Source organism: Punica granatum, chromosome 3 (genome assembly GCF_007655135.1).
Source record: "Punica granatum isolate Tunisia-2019 chromosome 3, ASM765513v2, whole genome shotgun sequence".
Classification (NCBI taxonomy): domain Eukaryota; kingdom Viridiplantae; phylum Streptophyta; class Magnoliopsida; order Myrtales; family Lythraceae; genus Punica; species Punica granatum.
In genome coordinates this window covers 38319894-38331743 of record NC_045129.1, presented here as the reverse complement: position 1 = coordinate 38331743, position 11850 = coordinate 38319894, and the positions used below count along the sequence as shown (strand labels likewise).

General features: G+C 39.4%; 1 protein-coding gene and 1 long non-coding RNA gene across 8 annotated transcripts; one reads left to right on the top strand and one right to left on the bottom strand.

The window, feature by feature from the left end:
• Positions 1-1234: 1234 nt before the first annotated feature.
• On the top strand, positions 1235-6844 carry LOC116199208. Of its 6 annotated transcripts, none has more exons than XR_004155500.1 (16): positions 1235-1651; positions 1804-1933; positions 2363-2436; positions 2541-2877; positions 2974-3082; positions 3178-3243; positions 3344-3413; positions 3482-3553; positions 3638-3685; positions 3790-3852; positions 4438-4547; positions 4648-5173; positions 5260-5698; positions 5851-6133; positions 6215-6286; positions 6395-6843. It is a non-coding gene; the product is annotated as an uncharacterized LOC116199208 (long non-coding RNA). The 6 variants fall into 6 exon arrangements; XR_004155499.1 differs by having other exon boundaries at positions 2316-2436; XR_004155501.1 differs by having other exon boundaries at positions 2316-2877; positions 5256-5698; positions 6395-6844.
• A 298-nt stretch (positions 6845-7142) lies between these two features.
• LOC116199157 ((-)-germacrene D synthase-like) lies at positions 7143-10846 on the bottom strand. Of its 2 annotated transcripts, XM_031529445.1 has the most exons (8): positions 10599-10846; positions 10370-10510; positions 9118-9400; positions 8603-8960; positions 8294-8512; positions 8058-8196; positions 7613-7861; positions 7143-7515 (listed from the first exon to the last, which is right to left on the bottom strand). In XM_031529445.1, exons 1-8 carry the CDS (start codon positions 10761-10763, stop codon positions 7222-7224), a joined length of 1848 nt encoding a protein of 615 aa, XP_031385305.1. In that variant the 5' UTR covers positions 10764-10846; the 3' UTR covers positions 7143-7221. The 2 variants fall into 2 exon arrangements, with proteins under 2 accessions (XP_031385305.1, XP_031385306.1); XM_031529446.1 differs by lacking the exon at positions 10599-10846 and having other exon boundaries at positions 9118-9396; positions 10370-10507.
• Between the last annotated feature and the right edge of the window lie 1004 nt (positions 10847-11850).

Sequence of the window (11850 nt, the reverse complement as noted above, 5' to 3'; positions counted from 1 at the left end):
TGTAAGAAGAAGCATAACTATGGTTGTGAGAACTTTCGTGTCATCACCAACAAGAACGTGACAATTGTCACAATATCATGCCGCCACCTAAACTTTAGAAGCCGAAAAGATTTACACTTATGAAAAGTTATAAATAATATATTTATGATATTTATAATTAATAGAATTTGATTATCATGGACTTAAAGGAGTGTCGTATTCTAGATAAATAACCCATTTTTTGGCTCTATGATCCTTGACATGGAGGGAAATCTGAGAAAAAAAAATTCTCCATCAACTGTAGAAACCAAAAGATATTGAAATCATCATCATCATCTTGAGGTAAATAAATTATATTGTATATAGATTAGAGGGAGATAATTTTATATGATGTACAAAATAAAATTTTTATTTAAGCAATTAATGGAATATTTGAGAAGATAGAATCATGCCATATATGGCATCTACGGTATATATATTTTTATTGGATGTAAAAAATAAAATATATTCATTTGAGGATTTTTTCAATTAGGGAGAATTGATATATTCTTATAGTGAGTTGAGTACTGACATCATGCTACTAATCAATGAGAGATTGCATTCATGAAATGATAGGAAGATGTAAGAGAAAAAAAAAATTATTTTATGAAAGAACTTAATAATGATAATTTTGTTAATCATTATAATAATACTAGCCTGTGCATGTGCGGGCTATAAAACTCCAAACCTGTAATGCTATGTTTTCTGCAAGCCTTTCAAATGTGTCTTGGTATAGTATAAGTCCACAAGCCGCAGATGTGAAAGCAATATCTGTTAAAGCTCCGGTTACTTTTGGTACTCCAGAATGCATGGAAGGGAATTGAATGGAATAGATATTTCTCTTTTCACTCCCATTGTTCTTTATAATGAGTTTGAAAGGGCATTCCACTTTGATTGTCTTTTTTCTCCAACTTGATGGAGCGATCATTTCCCCTTAAAACTTAAATAATGTTAATTCCATCATCTCAACTAATTTTCAAAGAGGTATCATATTTTTTATTTTAGATAATGTATCCTAATATATACATATAATGACATCTTGGTAAAAAACTTCATTTTTTTTCAATTACACCTCTTTATTATAACCCCCCGGGGCAAAAAAAAGAAAATACACTTCTTTATATGCCAAGTTCAACACAAAAAAAAAAAGAGAGCATATATAGTTATCAATATAATGAAAATTCTCTTTATGGAGCTCTGCATAGCGCGTGACATTCATTAGCATGAGCCTCAAGCGCCTGCCCGATCTTTTCTTGCTCTGTGCAGTCGAGGTTCCTTCAACCCTACCAAGCATCACGCTCAAGTTCTTGCTTGGCGGCGACAGCTCATTAAATCACTCTGTGCTACACTTCAGCAAGATGAACCTTCTTGGTGACGACGCAAGCTGGCTGGTTGAAGTCACCCTCAGTTGGGAATTTTAAATGGGAATGGTCATTTGAATGAGCTTCAACTAACTATCTAATCTGATTTATAAGTTACTTCACTTCCATTCCATCCGATTGCTGTCTGCAGAGAAGTTAAAACTATGTCCCGAAGTTTGGTCTTATCTCTGGCTCTTCTGTGCGGGGTCGAGGGGAACAAAGTACTCTGTACATCGAGGCAGAATACCTGCCATTGCTGGACAAACTGTCAGGTTATGTTTCGGGCCTTCTGCTGATGGTTGCTGTTCTTTTTCTAATTTTCTATATATTTCACCCCTTTGAAGAACTGCAGACATGTAACAGAAACTGAACAAGATGAAACATAGACTAATTTTTGGTCTTTTTCTGTATGTCATCTCCATAGGTGTGCTTTGAGAAACAGCCAAATCTTCAACTTTGCAATTTCTTGCACTTCCCAGGCACAGGCCAAATCCATCCATAACAGCTTCCATTGTTACAATGCTTGGGACAACCGAGGCCCGAAAAATTCTCAGGTACTAACACAGTTAGCAGACCAGATGAAATTATGGCACATTTGAACATTGCATATTACGTAAATGATACGAGCAAAAGAAACAAATTATTTTGTCAACAAAATGGCATTAAATGTTTATGTATTCCTCTGCTCTGCTTTACCCTCAATTTGCGGCGCCATTGCCTAAACAGTAATGAGGATTTCTTTGCTGCTGTTTCTCGTCTTCTTTGCTCCAAGTGACTACTCTCAAGGTTCTTCTCTGCTCCGTATATGTATTTTTTTTCTCTCTGAACAAGGATTTATCGGCTGACTTTTTTTTTTTTTGTGTTATCGGTATTATTCGATGATCAATTTTAGAGCAACACGATTACTTAACTTTTTTTTTTTCTTTTAAGCTGTAGATTCCTCGTAAGTACTCTGTCCAAGCAATGTGATTCCTTTGTACCAGATACAGGGAAGTGGATTCGAATAGACTGTGGATCAGGTTACTACTATCGAGATGGAGATGAAATTCTTTGGCAGGTATATGAGAACTTCATTCGAACTGGTAGAACAAACAGCTTTCCAACAGCAGCTACCTGAGTGGAATTGAGCAATTGAACCCGCTCTGTGTCTTCACGGAACAGAACAAGAACCACTACATTTTACCTGTCACGACAAGCAGGAGGTACTTCATCAAGGAGGCTTTCCATTACGGCAACTATGACGGACTATCACAGGCCCCAACTTTCGATCTCAAGTTTGACGGGAATAAATGGACAACTGTTTCAACAAACTTCACCAACATAGTCCCTTAGTATAGGAACAGTACGACCCTAGAGTTGATACAAGGGTCAACTTGCCAATCTTTCTGGAGTCATCTGATACAAGTGCGGGAAGTCTGCCACCAATCATTAGTGCAATCAAAATCTACAATTCAACTTCGAGTAGGCTGGTCAGCAAAACAAACGTCAAATGATGACAGTAAGTACAAAGAATGCACGTTATAATAATCTGATCGGTGTTTCTGCACCAGCTCTTTGTGAGGAAGGATCATTATTTTTTGTGTTCTTTATGCAGTGGAAGGGATACGAGCAACAATAGGTGCCTTCAAGCAGCCTCAGGGGTGGAGCGGTGACCCATGCCTCCCGAGCAATACGACCTGGCAGTGGCTTACTTGCAATGAGGGGTATCCTCTAAGAGTAACCTCATTGTTCCGTCAATTGTAACTTTTTGGAATTAACCAAACAATATAATCCTTTCAACTCTAAGTGGTCTTTGCAGGAATTACCAGGGAATGGTCTCTACAGTCATCTCAGACTTCAGCAAAATGTGAGTCCTCGAGACAATGTGAGTGCCTTCGCTGTGGAAAAATCCGGTCACTCAGAATGTGTATTTCACCTTTTCCAATCTGTCACTAACACATTTCGCCTCGATTTTTTTGATTCAGAGATTTGGGAAACAACCACCTTATTGGACCCATCCCGAGTTTTCCGGAAACTGCCTGACCTTAGGCTACTGTAAGTCAACGACGCATAACATAAAATAAAGTTCAATTATTCTCTCAACAATATTCTTCCCTTTGCAGAATCCTCTCGAATAACAACTTCACAGGCACCTTACCGAAGAGCGTAGTTAACAACAATCAACTAACTTTCCAGTGAGTAGTTTCTCTAACATTTTTCTTCTGTTAAGTTTCTCTCAGGAGGAAAAGTTGGCTCATTTTTCTCACCCTCGTGTGCAGTGTTGAGGGGAACATCATGCATCGGGACGAATATATATTGCTTTGAAGGTAATTCATCACAACAAAAAGATTCAGGTTCTTGTCGAGTTTGGAGTCGGATTATTTTAGTCTTTCTTCTGATCGTTGTTTTCGTTTGTCTCGCTTCGCTAAAGGACAAGTTGAAGTAATGCTTGAGACAAATCAGATGATGGTGTTCCTCACAGACAGTTGACGTTGTAAGTGCCAAGTACAACTTGAACATCACAGTTTATTTCAATCCTGCGATCTAAGATTCTGTGAACTCTACTACTTCGAATCATTTGCACTTATTAGAGGGTGATACAATATCCAGAGTAATATGGACTTCGGAGCAGCATAGGACTAGCTGACATGAGGAGAGGATGACGTGATTGGGCTCATAAAAAACTAGCAAGCAAACTTATTGAATTCACAATGAACATCAACCTTAAAAATTATAAACTTATGAAGGGCATTGATAACATACAATGATGTATCTTGAGCAAGTCCGACAGTATTCCATCAGTTTCATTGTAAATAATGCTTGGAAGGCCCAAAGCATGAAAATATTATCTATTTATTTTTTTTGGTAGGAAGGCATGAAAATAATTTGATATTGAGAAAAAAGGGAAAGCATGCTTATTTTATGGCAACTCGAATGGCCTTGGAACTGATAGAAACAAAGCTGCATGTAAACTCTTTGCTGGAAAAAAAATTAATCACCAAGCTGTACTTGTCAAAGCAACATCAAATAAAGATTAATTTTTGCTGATCTCTGTTCTTTCTCTACCTCCTGATGTCAGTATAAAATGGATCTTCATCTCATGACCAATGGAAATGAAAAGGGGGATTGAAATGAGGATTCCAATGTCGCTAGTTCTGGTTTTCTTACCTCCCAAAGCCATATCTCAAGGTAATTCAAATTGACTTTCTGATAATGATAAGCGTGTGGGCTACATTTCAAGTGTTAGTTGGACAGGATTAATGTTATTTGGGTTCGTTTTAATATCCAGATACATCAGAATGGATTCGAATAGGCTGTGGTCTGGCAGGAACTACCGTGACAGCGAGGGGAGTTTCTGGTGGGCAGACGAGAATTTCATCCGGGCTGGCACAAACAAGCTGCTATCTAACAGCAGTAACAACAACCTAAGTGTTGCAGAGCAACTGAACTCACTCCGTGTCTTCACAGAGCAGAATAAGAACTGTTACATTTTACCTGTGATAATAAACAAGAGATACTTCATCAAAGCCGGGTTTCATTATGGGAACCATGATGGACTCTCCCAGCCGCCAATGTCCTAAATGGGCAGCTGTCTCGACCTCAACTGTGGGGCCGCAGCATGAGGAGCTGATCTATACGAGTCCTAGAGAAAGTATAAGTGTCAGCTTAGCTCGGACTTGGGATGGGCAATGTCCATTTATATCAACGTTAGAGCTGTTGCCCTTACCCGATGGAACGTTTGCAAATATGAGCAGTGATATGGCATGGCGCACTCTTTACCGGAACATGTATGGTGCGACCAATTCGATTCTTGGGTAAGAAGTCATCATCGACATATATTTACAAATGCAAATAGATCTAGAAAAACTTAATGTGGGTTCATTTTTTCTCCGTAAGCCAGTACAAGTACAATTGGGGATGGCAACCAAGGAACGAGTCTGATTTTGTTGTGCGGAGCCGGACTGCAGATTTCACTTTCATCATCTCCACAAGCGTGGATTACCCACCTGATCCAGCATTGCTTCATGCAATTATGGGTTTATCAGCAGAATTTGACTTCCCGCTCTATTCCAAGGTTCACGTGGACTCTTGCTATACTTTGAGTGTGGAGCCAACGCCTGTACATGATCTGTGATTGCTCTACTTGTACATCTCAGACATATACTTCTACACATTCAGGCCACAGGACCAAAATTGCACCTCTTTCGGGATCCAATTCATAGATGATCCTGCTGTGTACCTGATCCCAAATAAATCTGACCTGCCACCAATTATTAACGTGATCAAGGTTTATGATTCAGTGTATATCCATGGGTATACAGCTACATCACAAGATGACGGTGAGCAACCACTGCACTACTATTCTAATCCTCGAGAGCGCATAACACCAGATACACATCAAGCACTTTCCTCTAACCATATGAAATCTAAAAGTCGGTTTGTTTCAAGAAATTATAATTTTGTGTTTTGGTACGATCCATGTTTGGTGCAGTGGATGGATTAAAAGCAATCATTGATGGATTTGAGCAGCTGCAAGGATGGAGCGGGGATCCATGTCTTCCCTTAAACTCTAGCTGGCAATGACTGACTTGCAGCGAATTCTAGCCGACTCCGAATGTGACTTCAGTCTAAGTTAGCCCAAACTTGTCAACACATAACATTGCCTACCAGAACCATAACCCAAGTCATGAGATGTTTTCCTATAGGAACCTTTCTGGGTATGGTCTCCAAGGTCATCTCCCAGACTTCAGCCAAAAGCGAGCCCTCGAGACAATGTGAGTGATCAGTTTCCGAAAATCACATATCTCCGTTTTGATATTATAGTAACAGTTTTCCCCTGACTTCTATCGTTTCAGAGATCTCGGGAACAATAAGTTAAGCGGATCAATCCCTCATTTTCTTGGAAGGCTGCCGAATTTCAAGTTACTGTGAGTCATATTATTACCAGAGCAGATGCATCATTTCCGTGAAAAAGAACATGCTGACCCGATGTTTAATGTCCAAATTTTTCTATTTCATATCATTCCATTTTGCAGCATTCTCTCGAATAATAACTTCTCCGGCACCATACCAAGGAGGATAACCAAGAACAAGAAATTGAAACTTCTGTAAGCACTAAACAAGTTCACATCTAGATTTTGATATTACCAATAACCAATTAGTAGTCTCTGTTCAACCTTATGTGTGTGTCTGAGCATCCTGCAACATTGATGGAAACCATGTACATCGAGACAGACAGCCTCTCATTGTTGGACTCACCGTCGGGCCAACTACCGCAGGACTTCTTCTGATTATCGGTGTTGCTTATTGTACCCCACTTAAGCACAATATCAAATGGCCCTCGAGAAGCGCCCGTAGTTCCTCAGTTGAAATTGCCACAAACTGAGTTTTGTTTGTTTTCCATGGTATACATAATTTGATACACTGCCATATCTTTTGAACAATGTTTCATCAAGACAGACGGCCTCTCATTGTTGGACTCACTGTTGGGCTGATTAGTGCAGGAGTTCTTCTGATTGTCAGGATTGCATATCTTGCCCTGTTTAAGCACAGGATCAAATGGCCCTCTAGAAGGGTTCCAAGTTCTTCAATTAAACTTGTCACAAATCGATAAATAATGGTTGTGCCAAAATTGTGAGGTGCTTGTGCTAGAGAATTGGATAAAATGGGGAAAGTTGATGCTTCATTTTATTCAGTGAACAAAGAAAGTACACGGGGAAAACAAGGCGCTACGCCAAAGCATAAATAAACATTATTACCCAGAATTCTGGTGATAATTTCTGGTTATACATATGTCATTAATTGGACTCATAAGAAAGATTTTCATAGTCTTTGTGCCATGTCTCAACTTCAATCGTGATGCTCATACTGGAACTGGATCAAGGAGTAGAGAAGCTATAATATCCTTCAGCTTCGTCTGCGAATTTGTGAAGCAATCACCATCCTTATACATTACATCGACCACACGCGCATAGTTGACAATTCGCATGAGAACATGGGGTGGTGCTTCAGTGAGATGGAGCCACTCTTCATTGATGTCCTTCCATGCATCTTCGACTCGTTTCTTGAGCTCGTTCTCTGCTTCTGGCTCCGTAACTCCATATTGCTTCATGTAGCACTCCACCACAGATGCAACATGTCCTCTCGCTTGCTCAAACTATGATAGATCACAACTCATTTGATTAATTAACTGTATAGCTAGCCAACAGGTTCTTTCAAGCTAAAGAAGAATTTCTCAAGCAATGCGTTCATACCTTATGAGAAGCGATATCGTCCATGAGCCGGCAGGTCACTGCTGATGCTCTCACTATCTTGGGGTTACTGAGCAACCACTGAAAGGTCTCTTCTGTGGTGATTTCTGGCATTCCGAGGAGTGATACGATTATCAGCATTTGGTAGCCAAGTGTTACTACTGCAACTTCCATGTACTCCTCCACCGTGGGTATGTACTGTTGGTGGAACCATTTGGCTTCTTGAAAATAAAATCGAACCATAATTTTCACCTGAGAAATAATCACAGAAACGATCGACGCACAAAAACGTGTCAACATAAGCTCAGTCAATTGATCAGCCATGTTCAACTATTTGTTCCATTCCATTAGGATTAATCAAATTCCTCTAAACTTAAACACATGAAAATGGGCGTTCAGTGCTTGTAGTGTTCAGTGAAAGAAACTAAGTCAACAGGGTTCGCTTTACCGCTTCTTTCATATAGTAGAGGTAGTATGATCTTCCTTGCTCGGCCAACATATCCCCGATTCCGGAGTACACATCAAGAAGTGCTGTATAACAGACTTGCATATAACCAGGAAGCTCATCTGCGGCATTAATGTCCCACCTGAAAAATATATATATTATGGATACACATCAAATGACATGAACTTTGAATATTACCTATTTGTTATTGACGATTTGGATAGATTATATAATCTAACCTGTCCACAGCTCTTGTAAAGAGTTCCAGCTCTTCGATTGTACCGTAAGAGTCATATATGTCATCAACAGCCGTGACCATTGCCATCACTTTCGTGACAAATTTTCTGGCAAGCGAGTACTCAGGCTCAAAATACACGCTTAAGTTCCACAAGTAGCATTCTGCGATCCTATCTCGCACAAAAGGTAGCTGCCTCTTGAAGTCCAAGTCTTTCCACCACCTGATTGGGTGACGTTTTGGTCAGTCCAGCCCTTATCACCGATTAATTAATCGAGTTATTTTAGACTTAGACCAACAGTTGAAACCAAACCATGAAGTTTCGGCGACTTCCCTCTGGTGTAGTTGCTGGGTCAAGTTGAAGTCCAGCTTTGCCAAGCTCAAGAAGACTTCATTGTGGGAATCGATGCATTGGTATGTCTCAATATATCGTCTCACCTCCAGCCTCGGCATCTCTCGATGTATACACTGCTTCAAGGCATGAGCTACTATGACAGGCTTCTCTTCCATGGATTTGAGGTGGGTAAAGCAGAAACTAAGTGCTTCATCCAGAGTTTCTTCCCCTCGTGTGCTACAGTGACTCGCTTCATACAAACTTAGCAGCCCTCTCACGTCATTGACTAGCGATGCATCAAAATTTCCTTCGCGGCCCTTGAATTTGTCAAAGACACCTGTGGTGAGGATCTGATCACGCGTTATTATGTAAGTATTTCATTCGCCATGTATGGCGATTGTGTCAGTAAATTAGAAGCATAAGCCAATCCACCATTAAGTTGATTGGTGCATGGAACAACTTGAACTGATAAATTCATTTATCAGAAGACGTACGCGATGAAATCCAGTAACCATGTTGTCGCAACAGTCGAAATCGGAGAGCTGTAGTGTGCAGATCATCTTCATCCTCGGTGGCGCCATTTCGACGGATGCTGGCATAAATGTCTTCAAGGAAATCCTTGATTTCTCTATCAAAGTGATAGGCAATTCCTAAACGTTGAATCTGATCGATCAGATTTAGTTTTTTTGCGGGCCTACTATAATCTTCGGACGCAAGCATCCTCTTCACTTCTGACTTCAGTTCCTGAATTTGCTGCACTGCTTTGTCGTCGTCTACCTTCAACAAGATATTATCTCAGACAACATGAGCAACCTTTTCTTTCATTTATTTTAATTGTATTGATGATATAACTGAATGGGACTATAATAATTTTATTAAAATGATGTTTGTATCAAATGCACAAGCTTCATGATCATTGAAACACTAGTTAATTAATGTGCATGTTTCTTAATTTACTGGAGCATGTAACGCTCCAAGATACGTACATATATATATATATATTACGTGCAATGTTCAATCTTAATTCTTTAAGTAATATGAAAAACGATTAACCCAAAAATAAAAATATTACGGGAAGATCTTCTTCGTTTGTGTAATATTACCATATACTACATTTAGTTCTCTATTTTTAGTTAGTTTGTACACGATTTGGTAGGCATAGATTTTTTCTTTTCTTGTCTTAGCTCTAGAAGCTACAGACTTTTGTATATTAACGATACAGAGATTAATGAAGGTTTCTTAGCTTGATTGCTCATTCCTCTCGATACTTTGATATTAAAAAAAAAAAAGTAATATGAAAAACCTCTGGTTGCTATATGATCGACTGTGTGAAATTTTTGTTCTTTTTGCTGGGTTCGACTGTGTGAAAATTAGCAGCTTTGCGTGTATAGTCTAAAGCGTGTGATCCAATTATGGCTTCACAGAATCCAGCACAAGTCAGTCACCTGTTACAAAATCGAATTACTATTATACATGTGTTTATTGGGTTGTGGAATGAAGATATATAATTCCCTCACAGCACACTGGACGTTGTATCCATAGTTCAATCATCAAAAGGATGCCGTATCTCCTGTACATTTATCGAGATCGTTGTGAGGTGGAATGCAAGTGTACTATTCATATATATCGTTGGCCCTATGGAACTACCAGTATATGAGTCATATTATATATCTAATAATCCAAATGAATCCAACGTCCTCTGTAAAACCCGTGTATGGATTAGAAGGTAGGTGGCTGATTTTGTACCGGCGTTGTGTCTTGAGAAGCATACTTGAGGAAATAGTCACCCCAAACGCTTGGATGATAATCGGCAGAGCGGCGTGCAGCAGATGCATAGGTGACTTCAGCTTCTTTTGAAGAATCCTGAGCACGTTGAATTACCAGAACCTGAACAGGATAACACTTCCTTTGGTTACAACTTTTTTCATGAAGATAAAGAACAAAATGAATGTAAATGCATGTGTAACACTCTTGCTTTATCATGGGAGCCAGGAAAGTTATTTGAACATCGTCTTTGTGCAGGCAGCTGGGCCACTGATCCCGGACCTCGGGGACTACATGTCGGAGAGCTCCGGCTCTGTTTTTGGATCCGTCCTGTGGCATAAAAAGTCATTTGTGCATTGACGACACAGCTCGTCATCTTTTGATACGTACAGGAAGAAGGTCTCTTCTGAATCTGAGGAATGGTGCAGCTCGAAGAAAGGGATGAACAGAGAGGTGAGGTCCCTTATAGCTTTTATTTTGTACATCTCACTAGGAATTGATATATATTTTCTTTTTCCAGTTGATCGGTAATCGATATTTTCTCCACTCCAACTGTTCGCTATTTTATTTTATTTTTTGATGTGTACTGTGATATTCGAAAACCCAATAGGACCCGACTAATCCAGTCGAATCGGATCTGCCCACTAAGGAGTAAAGCTCTTTAAGTATGGATTTTCTCAATTCATAACACTCGATCTCGAGATCTTACTTAAGATAAACAAATCCGAATAGCTTAAACTAATCCACACTTTAGTTACTTTATTTTAATTTATAATTGTGGCTGGCAGATTTGTAGGGACCATATCCATATATGGATGCATGTAAAGTAGCTAGAAATCCACGTGAATCATGTTGGTATACCCTCATTAAATTAGATATATCATTCGGTGGCACGCTGTAAAACCTAAAAAATTTCTCATTCTCTTTATTCTTTTCTGTAAAACTGGGGACCAATATAATTTTTGCACAAAAACCACGTTGATCTAACGGTCCTGGAACCCCTAGATTGTCATTTTGAGGGCAATCCGCATGCCATCCCGTTCCCGAAGCAAATGTGCGAACACCATTTTAGTGGTAATGTCAAATCCCAGTACAAGTGATTGCCATTAAAATTGTACTACTAAACAAGGCAATTTGTGGACGCACATCATTTGAATGCAACATTAACAGCAATTTGGATGGATTATCTCATACCAAATATCTTGGACGCGTTTCTTTATGTTCATGAGAAAATAAAGATTATATATCCTCATATGATTATTTACGGCAACACTGTGAGCTATGACAATGAAGAAGAAAACTCATTCAGCCAAAAAAAAAAAAATGAAGAAGAAAACTCGCCGCCTCGACGAATGGAAATCCCAATTTTGCACGGGCCGAGGAAGAAGAGTATGGGCCATCTAATTGGGCTTCCTGTGAACCTAATCTCGGATTTACTTTTGTTGGCCATCGTTGCAATTTCC